This window comes from Oreochromis niloticus, linkage group LG17 (assembly GCF_001858045.2).
Source record: "Oreochromis niloticus isolate F11D_XX linkage group LG17, O_niloticus_UMD_NMBU, whole genome shotgun sequence".
Taxonomy (NCBI): domain Eukaryota; kingdom Metazoa; phylum Chordata; class Actinopteri; order Cichliformes; family Cichlidae; genus Oreochromis; species Oreochromis niloticus.
The window spans coordinates 5,220,001-5,234,502 of NC_031981.2; the positions used below are offsets into that span (position 1 = coordinate 5,220,001).

The window sequence follows — 14,502 nt, forward strand, 5'->3', positions numbered from 1 at the left end:
CTTGAGCATTATGTTTAAAACATTGAACTATTAGTCACAGTTGTGCACATTGGACAATATGGTTAAAAGCTAGGAAAACTCATAAGCACCTTTTTTCTCATGGTAATCAGTAGAAATGCATAAAAATGCTTTAAAGGCATTTGTTTCTCACACAGAGCTGCTGCGCTTTTGCATATTTTATCATACGTATAAAATAAATGTCAGCTGATTTCACTCAGATCGGGTTTGCTCAGTTTCTCTGAAGTGCTGTTGACGGGTAAATGCAGATTTTAGCCACTTAAAATGAATCAGTATCATCTTAAGTCTACATATACTGTGTACTGGAGTTTTTGTAATGTTCATAAAAAAACTTTTCCAAACTGGAGTGAAAGTCATTACACTCTATTAGTTCAATTCAGTTGAATTCAGTTATGTTTATATAGCCACAAATCACAACAATAGTCACCTCGAGATGCTTTCTAAGAACCTACAATAATCAATACTCAAAAAATATAGTTTTAATTAATAGATTTTGTTTACTAGGTAATTTGTGTTAAATGGTGTAGTTGGCTCTGAAGTAATTTGTTAAAACACATAAGTTAGACAAAGTGACAAAGTTGTCGTAACCACAAATCAGTGGTTTTTCTTGACAATAGTCAGTTCACATGTAATTTAATAGTTATATCAGTGAAGACATTTAAAAGCTGATTGATTTGTTGTCTCCCTTCAGAATGTCACACTTCAATAAAAATGAAGTGTAAAACCAGAGTAGGGGCGGGGCTGTGTGAGAAACTATAAGCCAGGTTATGGCTTGAAACCTTAACTATCTACTCATTGCAAGTTACAGTATAACTTGTAGTAATGTAAGTATGGTTAGTGGTCTTTAGCTGTGAAAATTCTTTTAGCTATGAAATTCTTCTAAGAAGTTTACTCCACTGGTCTGAGGGACTATCAGTGCAGCATCCCAGTGCAACTTAACATGGACATTAACCTGATTCCATTCATTTATATTGGGTTAAGCTTATCTTATTATTCTAGTGCTTCAGGGATGGCCTGTCATGCGTAGAACCACTGGCCTGAGAAGCAGAGAAGTGAAAAAACAGATAGAAAACTCCATAATGAGGTGGAGGCTAATGAGGTGCCCAGGGCTCCGAGCTGCTTTGTGTGTATACCTGCACATAGGTGCGAGGAAGCACACACATACACACTCAGACATCCATACAACATCGTGGGATTTCTGCATTTAGGTGAAAATGTGGTTTGATCTTCATTGAACACATGGAGTAATCAATCAATGCAGACTAAGGAAAAGTTAACAGAACCTCCGTCCTAAAGCTTGGAAAACACACCAAGAACAAAGTCTGTAATCTTAAAGAGAGGGATAAGAATCCAAAGGTAACAGCAAAATGCAAGCAGAAATCTCTGTAAGTTACTAAAACCTTTCTTCATGTGTCCACTTAAACAAAACAAAACAAAACAAAAACCCACCCAATCAGAATTTGTTCATGGAAAAGTAGCACAAACGAAAACACGAAATGATGGGTCACAATGTTTATTATTATTATTATTATTATTATTTATTTATTTTTATTTTGCAAAAGACCACTTGATGTTTCACAAGAGTCAAGTTGGCCGCAGGTCATTAAAGAGTCTAGTAATTTCTTGACTTTTGTTAAAAATACCTCTTAGTATGTATTAAATTGTGTGAAACTCTGTTTTCTGCATTTCAGCACCTCATATGACTACACTGCTAAGGTCATAATATTTTTGTAACAAGCTAAACTCAACTGTTGCTATAGCTGGGGAATATAAAGGGACAGTTATCAGCAGAATAACATACAAGGTTACAAGTAAAGAAAATTTGTCATGTGTAGGTTTATTTTTTATATCAATCCAAATGATAGGATTGATATTTTGATTTAAAAGTCCGATATTTGAGCCGATATTTTGTTCTTTCAGACACAAACATAAGCAGATTTTCCTAACATTTGCTAGTGTAGTTTTTTTGTTTCCTAATTTACGATCTACCCGACTGTGCGGGGATCATCTGGTTGTTATAATTGTGGCGTTCTTAACAGGGATGTTGCCAACAGGGAAATTGCAGAGTGCCCTCTGGTGGATAAACCATGCAACTTCAACACTCATGTGGTTAAAGGGTGTCTCACATGCCTCTTCATTATATTTCTAATTTTCATTTATTGGCTGTTATAAACGCTGGTACAGATTAGAAATTAGATGCTGATGAAATGTTTGAGCAGTGAAAAGGTTTAGATTTAAAACTTGTTTAAAAGAAATTAAATATTTTAATTAACTTTTTGGCCTTTTATTCATATGTGTAGTAAAAACATTAATCATACCAATCATACTAATAATATACTTTAGCAACTTATGGTTACTTATGTCTGTAAAACCTTTAAAATCCCAAATTCCCCAATGGTTATGCCTCATTTTTCTTTACCTCAGCCAAATACCATCATCGTGACTGATGCCAGAATGCTTACAAAGAGTGTATTTCCACTTATTCACATATCTGAAGTCTGGTGCTAAACAAGAGTGGTAATTAACTTCTTCATACCTATAGGACAGACATAGAACAATGATCTTATGCCAAAATGTGCAATGTTGTGTTAAAAAATAAAACGCCAAAATAAGTCAAAACATTTCACACCAATACCAAAACTTGATTCACACAGTGAAACATGGTGGAGGGAGCATCATGGTTTGGGTCTGCTGTGCTGCCTCAAGATCTGGATGCTTTGCAGTCAGTAGGGGAACAATGAATTCAGAATTTTTCAGGCTTTACTTAGTAGATAAGTAGAAAAGAAGAAAAGTAATATCTTGGAATGGTCAAATCAAGAAGGCTGCTCAGTTATCCAAAGAAAGGTGGATGCACTGAAACACTAGCGTTTCTAAAATCCTCCTGTTGGATGTGTTTACTGCTGAAAGAGGTTGCTGCTCCTATCTGGCCTCCAAGCAAGTGACTGCTAATGCAAAAATAAGATTGTGTATTTTGTTTAGTCAGACTGCTGTGACTTACATGAAGACTTATGTTAATTCCAAACTTTCTCTTGTACCTGTAAGTGAAAGAAACTGACGAGGTTTGCTGTCATTCAAGAGTGCACAGACCTATAATATGTGCAAACACTTGAATACATACACACTTTGCCCCAGGCAGTGCCACCTCCCATTGCCCCTGTTTTGTACAGGATACATGTCGAGGCTGTAAGCAGGGAGCTTAGCATGGAAATGAGATCAGACAAGGAGGAGGCTGGGTGCTTGTTTTCTACCAAGTATCTTATCTACAGTATGCACTATTACTTCATCTGATGTTTGTATTTTTCCCTTTACCTCCATTTCCCCTCTCCCAGATCCCATGTTTTCCTCTCTCTCATCCCCACACATCAGCTCTCCCCGCTTGCGTGCTAAATAAAAGCCACCAGCATGCACTGAAATATTCAAGCAGTGTGCTCCTCATATATTTTGGTATGCAACAGACTCCCAAGGCCCCCCTCCCCTTTTTTATATGGTTATGCTTGCTGCGGTGCCACCTGAAAATCACCTCTGCTTCATTTCATTCACTTGTTTGTCTCTGGGGCTCCGGAGATTTAGTCAAGATGGAAGGCAGTCAACAGTCTGTTCCATTTCAGGGAGAGAGGGATATTGAAGCAATTCTGCAGTGATTTCCTAAGTGGTATCTAAAGCGTTGGAGTTTTTCTTGTTTTGGAGTACAATATTGTCTTCAGGAGATGTTGATAATCAGCAATTACAAGATCCGAGTGTCTTGTTTTGCATACAATTTGTGATTACAGGCTAAAAGAGCAGGATTTATCACTCAGCACAGTATGAGCCATATACCACAAGCTTTTCATTTTAGTCTTTGCATAACAAATGTAAGCGACTCGTATAGTTAATGTAGGATATTTAAGAGACTAATGTTTTGAATGTAGGATACGTCTTTTTTTTCCCCAAAATCTGGACAAGACATCAATGAAGATTTTCTTGAGTTGACACCTTTCTTGTAACAATTTCCTTTTTATCTCTCGAGATTATCCTTATCTTGGTCTTGGGGGACTGGAGCTAATGGAATTGAACAATAGTTTTTTGACAAAGGAGACAGAAAAGCTGATTTTGTGACCCAAAAAATAGCCTCTATTATTAGGAGAATCTGAAGTTAAACTGGACTTCTCCAAATGAAGTTAATGTTATCTTCTCCTGAAGAAAATATTCAGTTGCAGCTGCGCTTTCTCTCGCTTTCATATCCAAATGATGCCACAGACAAACATACAGAGTTTAGACTCTTTGTCCTCACAGTAAAACGGGTGTGGACCGGGTAGTTTTTGTGTGCATGAGTTCACTCAAAGCGGTTGCCAATGTGAAATATGCATGTCGGCTTTTGAGGCTGCATGAAAAGAAAGTCCCATTACCCACTCCCCTTGCTCTCACCAGCACCTCTCCTGTGTTTGATGGATGCGGCTTTGATAGGGAAAGAGGTGGTGTGAGGTGTGGAGGAGAAAGCCAGGGAGAGCTTACCATTCTCTTCCACTGTCTTAGCAATGATGGAATTACTTTAAATAAAAAGGCGAGGGTTTTGTGGAGACACTTCCCAGTAAAAACACAAACAAAAAACCCATTACCATGACCATGTTATATACCATAAAACAATGACGCATGAGGTTATTTAGAAAGTGACAGAAACCTGACATGGTCACCAAAACATAAGGGCTTGATGGGTTCAGTACATCAAGGTGTAAGAAAAATGTGTGTCCGTCTTCGTATTTTGTAGGGAAATCCATTTGCACAACAGAAAAAACCAAGCTAAACATTAAGCCTCTTCTAATTCACTGGGGCTGACAGTATTAAACAGCCGCGCATAACAAAGATGGAAGTGTTTGCCTTGCAAAAAAAAGGTTGAAAAGAAGGGAAAGAGAAGGAGATGGAGGAGACTGACTCAAAGGGGAAGAGTAAGAGACAGAGACAAAGTGAGGAGGGAGGAGACCAACACCAGAATCAGAGAACAAAGTTCAAAGTGAGGTTTTTTTGTTTTTGAAGAAGAAGAAATACAGCTGAGGAGCTAAAGACTGAGGTGTTGATTAATGATGGAGAGCCAAAGAAATGTTTCATATTAACTGTGGATGTTGCTCATCTGTTTTCATAATTAGTGCACATCTCGGTTCATCTTCTCAAATATTTCCATTTACTTTGTCTGTATCAAAGAAACAGGCAGTCATTGTGATGGCTTATTGGTCTGTGGACAATAGATAATATTGGCAGGCTGATATTATGTAATAGCTAATTCCTGATGTATCGGCATTGGCAGTAGAGAAGAGATGGTAGAAACACCCTATGGCCATTTTCTGAGTTTTGATGTCACATAGTTTGTCCGCCAAAGGGCGCTATCCAATTTCCACTCTTGACAACACATTTTTGGATTACCAAGAACTTAACCAGTTGATCTAAGCAGATTCAGGTGGAGCATAAATGCGTAAAAAACTAACTACACATAACAAATTTTAGGGAAATCTGTTCACTTCATGTGTCTCAAAGAAAAAAAAATGCCTGGCATATTTGAATATCGGATTTTTAATTCTCCAAGTATTGGTATTGGTATCGGGCTCAAAAATTCAGCATTGCTCAAGCTCTACTTTAAACTATGTGACTGTGTCAGCTGACGATAGTGTTATCTAACTAGCTTGGTTAATGAGGTGCATCTTTTGTCCTTTCACTACTTAGGTTGCAAAGAAAAATAACTCGGGCCTAAAGCCAAAAACTGCAGATGAAAATTAGCCCAAGGCTATAATCTGGCATATTTACATTTGTTAAAATGTTCATTAATATGTATTGACCCTCTTTCTAAATAAAATAAAATAAAATCATTTAGCCAAAAGCTGACCAGCTGACAGCTGAGGTTGAGTGACTTTCCGTGCACCTGAACAAGAGAGGGGCGGATGTGACTGAAAAACAGATGACAGTAATCCGCCCCTCCCTGAGCCTGGTGCTGACGGAGGTTTCTTCCTGTTAAAAGGGAGTTTTTCCTTCCCACTGTCGCCTAAGTGCTTGCTCATAGGAGGTCATATGATTGTTGGGATTTGGATGTATTATTGTAGGGTCTACCTTGCAATATAAAGCGCCTTGAGGCCGTTGTTGTGATTTGGCGCTGTATAAATAAAATTGAATTGAACTGAATACATCTTAAAGCAGACATTGCATTATTGTCTTTTTCTGAATTGGACCAATAGCTACAAAATGAACATTGTGTTGCATCAGATGAGACTAGAAACTAATGATCCAGATCATAAACTCATCAGGAAAGTGTCAGCTGAACTCATAAATCAAGTGAGCAAGTAGACTTCTGTACTATTAGACTTTTTTTCTGCATCCACAGGTGTCACCCCCCACCCTCCTTTGGCTGGCCATTAGAAAGAATTTAGGTTGACACTTACGAGTCTGGTTCACTTTTCAGAACTTGATGCTACATCCATAATTAAAATGGAGTGTATATGTATGACCTCCTGTAGATCAGCCAGATTATGCTTTTGTAAAAGAAACCAAACAAAGCCCATTAAAAAAGGAAAAAATACGCTACAAGTGATCAAAAGTCCCCAGGCTACCTTTAGTTTTTCAAGAGATGGGTTTAAGCAGTATTCCAAGTAGATGATCAGCTAATGTGGCAGAGTTGAAACCTGCTTTTCATGACATGAGCTCAACTTTTCTTCTTTACCAGCTTAGCACGCCTGAAATGATTCCTATGCTTTTTTCCACACCTCACTCGCTTTCTTACATTTATGCTTTAATGATTTAAATCTCCAATTTCAACCAGCTTAATGTCTGAAATGTTGTCATTCATTGTGTTAAAAATATCTATGAATATGTCGTTATTAGAGTGTTGGATTGAATCTTTTTTTCTTCTCCCTTTTCCCCCCATAAAGTCAGTTTATGCTAACCTTTTGCTGAATTGAAGCTTTTGCCATATAGAAAATTATTGCTTTTCAGTTTCATGGCATTGGTACTCTGTCTGTGTATGTTTGTATGTCTTAAGATTTTTGAGCGGATCCTGTTTATCTGGGCCATCCGGCATCCAGCCAGCGGCTACGTGCAAGGCATCAACGACCTGGTCACACCATTCTTCGTCGTTTTCGTCTTTGAATATATTGGTGAGTGGCAACCCCTCCCCGTTTGTTTTTTTTAACTTTCACTTTAACACTCTCTAATCTTTTGTGTGCTATTCTTTTGAAATAAGGATCACTCATCTCTTTTTGGTACCCTTCTGCTGAAAGTGCCGCTCTCGGCAGTGCAGAGTGGCACCTTTTGTAGCTGGCGAGACTCAGGGGTTACTGGCCGGTTCATCACCACAGGTCACAGGAAATCAACCCCGGGACCCTCGAGACCGTTTCTCTTTTCACAACTCTGTGCCCAAAGAGCTCCTCCTGCAGCTCTGTGCCCTCTTCTAGCCCCTCTTTTCAATCCCTCTTTCTTTTCTGCTTTCATCCAGACACACACTTGGTTACAGTTAGTGTTTCGAATGTGCTTTTAAGCTCCATCTATCAAAGCATTCTGGTTAACACTTAGGAATTAGACTGTGTACAGTATGTGTGTGAGAGAGCATGACACATGTAGGCGTGTGCACACCGCGCTGTTTTTCTCCAGGGCCCTCCTGCTGTGAGCGTTTAAGTTGTGCCACGTTTGTGTAGATGAATGCTTTATTTTACTTTCACACTGAACTCTTCTGACAGTATAAACACTGCTTCAGATCCTCAACATGAGAAGGGTGGAAGCAGTTGGAAGAAATACGATTGCCAGTATAAGTGGGATATACATTTTATTTTTTATTTATTGATTTATTTTTTAAATGTGTTTGAACTACTTGAAAATATGACCAGATGGAACTTTTTGCTTGTTATTTTTTGTAGCATTTTTTCCTTTACTGCACTGTATATACACTGTGAATTTAACTCAAAACATTTTTATTTATATAGCACCAATTCATAACCACAGTTGCATATAGTCGCATTATATTGTAAGGTAAAGACCCTGCAGGGATAAATCCTTGACAATCAGAACCGTTATAAGCAAGGACTTGGAGACATTGGGAAGGAAAAACTCCCTTTTAACAGGAAAAAACTCCAGCAGGACCAACCTGTGGGTTTGGGTGAGGGTAGGCAACAATTTAACAAGTTATTAGAGATTAGATAGAGATTAGATGAAACTTTATTAATCCCTCGGGTGGGTTCCTCCGGGAAATTCAGTTTCCAGTAGTAAAGCACCGAAAGAAGTTGCATGTTACAGTTACATTAAGGGGAATGAGAGTAAGGATATAAGCATAAATACACCATATATACACATATACACATATATAGATACAGAATATACAATATGGATAAATGGGATTGCTCATTTGAGTGAGTATATTGCACAGTGATTATTGCACAGTCGAATATAAGAAAAAAACAAAACAAAAAACAAATATTGCAAATATTGCACAGTGTAAAAAAGCACCTACAGCTCAGTTGTTCCTGCCCTCCCTTGTCCTCCTGTTTCTCCTCCCTCTCCCCTCCAGTGAGGAGTTAAACAGTTTGATGGCGTGTGGGACAAAGGAGTTTTTAAGTCTGTTGGTTTTTGACTTTGGGAGAAGCAGCCTGTCGCTGAATAGACTCCTCTGATTGTTTACGACCGTGTGCAGAGGATGCCCGGCATTGTTCATAATGTCCATCAGTTTCTTTAATGTCCTCTTCTCTGCCACTGTCACCAGAGTGTCCAGCTTCATGCTGACCACAGAGCCCGCCTTCCTGATTAGTTTCTCCAGCCTGGATGAGTCCTTCTTTGCTGTGCTGCTCCCCCAGCACACCACGCCATAGAAAAGTACTCCTGCAACCACCGACTGGTAAAACATCCTCAGGAGCTTCCTGCAGATGTTGAAAGACCTCAGCCTCCTGAGGAAGTACAGTCGGCTTTGGCCTTTTTTATACAGGTGCTGCGTGTTGCATGTCCAGTCCAGTTTGTTGTCCACCCACAGCCCGAGGTACTTGTATGTGTTGACCACCTCCACCTCCTCTCCCTCTATCTGAACTGGCAGTGGACCTGGTCTGGACCTCCCGAAATCCACAACCAGTTCCTTGGTCTTTGAAGTGTTGAGTTGCAGGTGGTTTGTGTGACTCCATGTGACAAAGTTCCTCACCAGGCTCCTGTACTCCTCTTCCTGGTCATCCCAGATACACCCCATGATGGCCGTGTTGTCTGCAAACTTCTGAATATGGCATAATTCAGAGTTATAGCAGAAGTCAGAGGTGTACAGGGTGAAGAGAAGAGGGGACAGCACAGTTCCCTGTGGTGCTCCTGTGCTGCTGACCACAGTGTCCGACGTGATGTCCTTCAGCCTGACGTACTGTGGTCTGTCAGTGAGGTAGTCGGAGATCCAAGCGACCAGGCAGGGGTCCACCTGCATCCTGTTTAGTTTCTCCTGGAGCAGACAGGGCCGGATTGTATTGAAACCGGATCCTGACCATGCCTTTTCCCTTGTCCAGGTGTGAGTGGGCTCTGTGTAGGAGGTACAGGATGGCATCCTCCACTCCGACATCCGCCTTGTAGGCGAACTGTAGTGGGTCCTGGGCATGTCGTACCTGTGGTCGGAGGAGGTTGAGGAAAAGCCGCTCTAGAGTCTTCATAAGATGTGACGTCAGTGCCACCGGTCGGAAGTCATTCAGCTCATTGGGCCGGTTCTTTTTGGGGACCGGGACGATGCAGGATGTCTTCCAGAGGGCGGGCACTCTTCCCAGTCGCAGGCTGAGATTGAAGACTTGTTGTAGCGGCTCCCCAAGTTCAGCAGCACACGCCTTTAGCATCCTAGGACACACCTTGTCTGGGCCTGCTGCCTTCCTGGGGCGAAGCTTCCTCAGTTGTCTCCTGACCTGTCCAACTGTGACAATGGGAGATGATTGGAAGGGGGGGAGGGAGGCTGTCGTGCTGTTTAGAGAGGGGTTGGAGAAGGAGGAGGGGGAGGATGTCATAGTGTCAGGGAGGGGGGAAGCGAGGGAGGTAGGAGAGTAGGGAGAGGGCTCTGTAGTAAAGGTGAGGGTGAGGGTGGGGGGGTTGTGGGCTGGTCAAACCTGTTGAAGAAGTTGAGTTCGTTTGCCTTCTCCACAGTCCCCCCCACTGTGCTGTTCTTGGTGTTGTGGCCTGTGATGGTTTTCACACCATTCCAGACCTCCCTCATATTGTTCCTCTCCAACTTCTGCTCCACCTTCCTCCTGTAGGTGTCCTTTGCTTCCTTCAAGCAGCGTTTCACCTCCCGCTGTGCTGCTTTCATGTCCGCCTTCACTTTGCTCCTGAAGGCCGCCTTCTTCATGTTGAGGACAGCTTTGACCTCCTGTGTTACCCACAGTTTGTTATTAGGATAACACCGTTCTGTCTTAGCAGGGGCGACCGTGTCCACACAGAAGTTGAGGTAGTCCGTTAAATTGCTTAGTTGTTAAATTGCAAGAAAGTGTTGGCAGCTACAGTTGTAAAACAATACTTAATGATATTTTACAGGGAAGCTACTATAATATACAACAACAGTTTACTTCCCGCCAGTTCTGCAAACGTTCTTGTTGTTATTTTGATGGAAAGGGTCTTAAAATTTCCATCTTATTGTAATTTTACCTGTCATTTTAATTTTCATGATAATGAGGCAGGTTCAATAGCATTATATTTTAAAAAAGAAAAAACATACTGAAAAGAGAATGTTTTTATAAGTACGACGACCTTATTAACATCGTACGAAACAGATTTTTTTTTTTCCCTGCAGTTTCAGCAGAGACACTAAAAGACTGCAATGGTTATGCCTAAACAGGCAAATTTGAACTAAGTGGAATTAAGCTTGGTGCTTGCTTGAGCGTAATGAAATGCATCAGGGAGGTTGCTGCAGAGGTGATATTTTTTTCCTGCTTTCCATCTCTTCTTCAGACAGAGAACTTTCCATATCCGATTAGATTTTACTCTGAAGGCTGAACCCTGCTCCTATAGTGGATACTAAAATTGCTTCCTTTCAGCTGTAGTTAGGGGGACATTTCTCCCCAAGAAGAGTGCTGAAAAATCTCTTTAATTTGGATTTTCCAATCCTGAATGCACTTCCTTTGCTGAGAGGAAATCCTGTAGTATGCACTCCCTCTGGACGAGAGAGAAGCTTGTAGTGGTCACAGATTTACTGTGTTTTAAAGTATTTGGTTAACCTGAAATCTGCTATAGACAGTATAATTTACAGTTTACAGTATAAGATCTTTGATATCACCATCAAGGAGGGTTCCTTTCATTGAGTGAGCTCCTCCTTGGGTTGCAGAAATACTTTGCTTGTACCTTCTTTATGTTGAATGTGGTGATGTTAAATGAATCAGAGTTGCAACATAATTTTTGTGAGATTAATTATGAGTGAATTCAAGCAAATCCATCCACATTTAGAGCATTTGACAGTATTCAAGAGGAATGATGCTTTATTTTACATTTCCCATTAATTTTCTGCAATTTACCAACCAACCACTTTATTAGATACAGCTTGCCATTTCTGGCTTGTACCCCTGCTCAAAACATTTTGGGTCCATATTGGCATGACAGCATCACACAGTTGCTGCAGATTTGCTGGCTGCACATCTCTGATGCAAACCTGCTATGCCACCACATCCCGAAGATGTTCTGTTGGATTGAGATCTGGTGATTGAGGAGACCACTTGAGTACAGTGAACTCATTGTAATGATCAAGAAAGCAGTTTGAGATTATTTGACATGGTTTTTCATCCTGTTGGAAGCAGCCATTAGATGATGGGTACACTGTGGTCACAAAGGGATGGACACGATCGTCACTCAGTAATCAGGCTAGACTAAGCTCTGTGGCATTGAGAGCTGGGACTAAGGGATCTAAAATTTGCCAATGAAATATGATGATCAGCCTGAACCATTGATGCAAGGCATGATGGATCCATGCTTTCATGTTGTTTACATCAAATATTGCCGCTACCATCTGAATTTTGCAGGAGAAAACAAGAATCATTAGGATAGGCAGCGTTTTTCCAGTCATTTGTTGTCTAATTTTGGTGAGCCTACATGAACTGTAATCCTCAGCTTGTGGTGTGGTCTTCTGTGTTGTGCATGCAGAGATGCTCACTGTTGCCTTCGTGTAAGTTTAAAGCAATCTGGCCGTTGTGCTCTGACATGGACAAGGCATTTTCACCTGAAGAATTGCTGCTTGCTCTCTTTGTTGGAACATTCTCTGTATAAATCCAATTGATGATTCTTTGGGAAAATCCCTGTAGATAATCAGTTTCTGAATGGCTGTTGGTGCCAGGTGGTTTGGTTTGAGTATTTCAAAATTACTTAAGTCACCTTTCTTCCTCATTCTGCAGCTCTTTTTATTCAAGCTGAACATTATGAATTTAAAACAGATGCTTTGCGCACACATCAGGTGAAAAGAACATGGGAGAGGAAAGAAAAAAAGAAAGCAGGCCAAGCCACCCTCCAACCACCTGCTGAGAGTTTTGAGTTATTTTTTCCTGTATTGAGAAACGTGACCAATTTTTAAAAACCATTTTGCCACCTTTTCTTTTGTGTTTTTGTTTGTTTTACATTTGTAATAAGCTCTGCGTACTAGTTTGTTGAGAGACGTCTACAAAGAGAAATCTTTCCCCTTATGTGTGCAGTTCTGGCTGCTTCCTCGAATCAATACATCCCACAAACATCGAAGGTTAGTTTAAGTTCTCTGTGCTACGTTTTGGCTCATCTTGGAAGCTATGCAACATAGAGCTACTGTTGAAACCGCAGTAAGTCACACACCATGCCCACTGTGGTCACTGTGACCCTGCTGGGAGCTTTAAGAGGTTGGACCCAATTGCTTCTCTGTATTACTTTGGACACAGTAATAGTACTGTAATAGTACACAGCAAATTTACTGTCATTTTAAAATCTGCTAGAAACACCATTTTTTAACAAATATAACAACTTCCAGTGCCGGAGTACGTCTAGTGCTTTTACTACAACCTCCAAAATGACCCGGATGTTGAAGTCACATATCTATAAAGCCTAAGCGTCATTAAAGTTGAGATATCTTACAAATAAGAAATATTTAGAAGAACTCACTATGAAACTGCATCTACATATTTGCCATCCCTTCTTACGGGTTGTGCCAATGATGTTATGCAAATGAACATTCTTTCTTTGACGTAGCCTCTCTTCTCTTTTACTTTTTCCACTGTTCTTTATAATGTTTTTCACCTGTTTTTTTGTTTGTTTCCTCTACCTTTTCTTTTGCTGTCATTTCCTTCTTCTTCTTTATTCCTCTATCCCTACTTCTTTCTGCATGTTTTTCCTCTCTCCTCTTCTCTTTGGGCGAGTCAGAGTGTTGTCAGATCTTCAAAGCATCACCCCATGCTTTGTTCCTGTGTATCTCCATGCGCTGATGAGCCTTGAATAACATACACAGCCAACAAACCTTCAAACGTGCCTGGCTGGCATCTTACATGATGGGTTGATGCGCTGTGTTGTTGTTGTTAGGTGCTCTTGTTTTCTGACGCAGAGAGAGAGAGAGAGAGGGAGAGACAAAGAAGAGAGAGGTTTGGCTCTTTCATGCAGTGGGCCTAATTTTGCTCCTTTGTGAAGGGGTAGAAAGTGAGATTCTCTCATGCTGTCTGTGCTCTTGCACTCTCTGGCTGTCGTCTCCTTTCGCCATCTCTTCTTCTGTTTTCTTTTATGCTGCTTTACCCTTTCCTCTCTCTCTCTCTCCGTCCTTTCCATGTAATTGAAGTCATGAATTCATGCTTAAGGCAGAAACATCCTTCTCTTAAGCTGTAATTATTTTGTATTATTTATTATAAACAATATTTTATGTACAAATAATTAATTGACTTTTATATGAACTTATAAGGAAAGTTTGCTTTTTCTTAAAAATGAGAGCAAATACACATTTAATCTTCTTTAACATAAAAGTGGCACACTCAAGGAACGTTGGCGTTTGTGTTGTTTCCTGTGGACTTTTTCAGTTAACTAATCTCTAGAAAACATTTGAGATATGTTAATTGTTAAAAGCCTAACAAATCTATTTATGCTGCCCATCATATTTATTTGCTTTGATTATTTCTTTTTCAGTTCCAGTTTCAGTTATTTTGTATTAAATGTTGGCTTTGATTCAGAGCATATTGGGGGCTAGTCCGGGATGTAAACTCAATGTTCCATTGGGCAGACATAACTTCCTGCAGCGATGTATCAATGTGATGACATTTTTAAACTAATCTTTCATGTTTCACTTGGCCTTCCATTCAAAAGATAGGTTTTAACAATATTGCCTTAAGTTAAGTAACAATGTCACAAGTTGCTTGATTTCAGTTTAAACATCGCAGACTCAGTCAGTGCAGCTGGTAAGCATGTTCGAACCTCTAATAACAAGCATTTGGGGGCAGAAAAAATAAGGACGGTGACCACAACAGCGATCAGTTATACAATTTTAAGTTCAGAAATGATACCCATTTGGTTTCATGTCTGTCCCACATGCATTGTATAATTGTAGAA

At 40.2% G+C, this 14,502-nt stretch overlaps 1 protein-coding gene across 2 annotated transcripts in view; it reads left to right on the forward strand.

Moving 5' to 3' along the window:
• Window positions 1–14,502, forward strand: part of tbc1d22a (TBC1 domain family, member 22a) — a 156,802-nt gene that overhangs the window by 57,075 nt on the left and 85,225 nt on the right. For both annotated transcript variants that reach the window (XM_005451751.3, XM_005451749.4), the window contains exon 9: window positions 7,016–7,130. In XM_005451751.3, coding sequence (XP_005451808.1) covers window positions 7,016–7,130 — 115 coding nt within the window. The remainder of the gene's footprint in view (window positions 1–7,015; window positions 7,131–14,502) is intronic.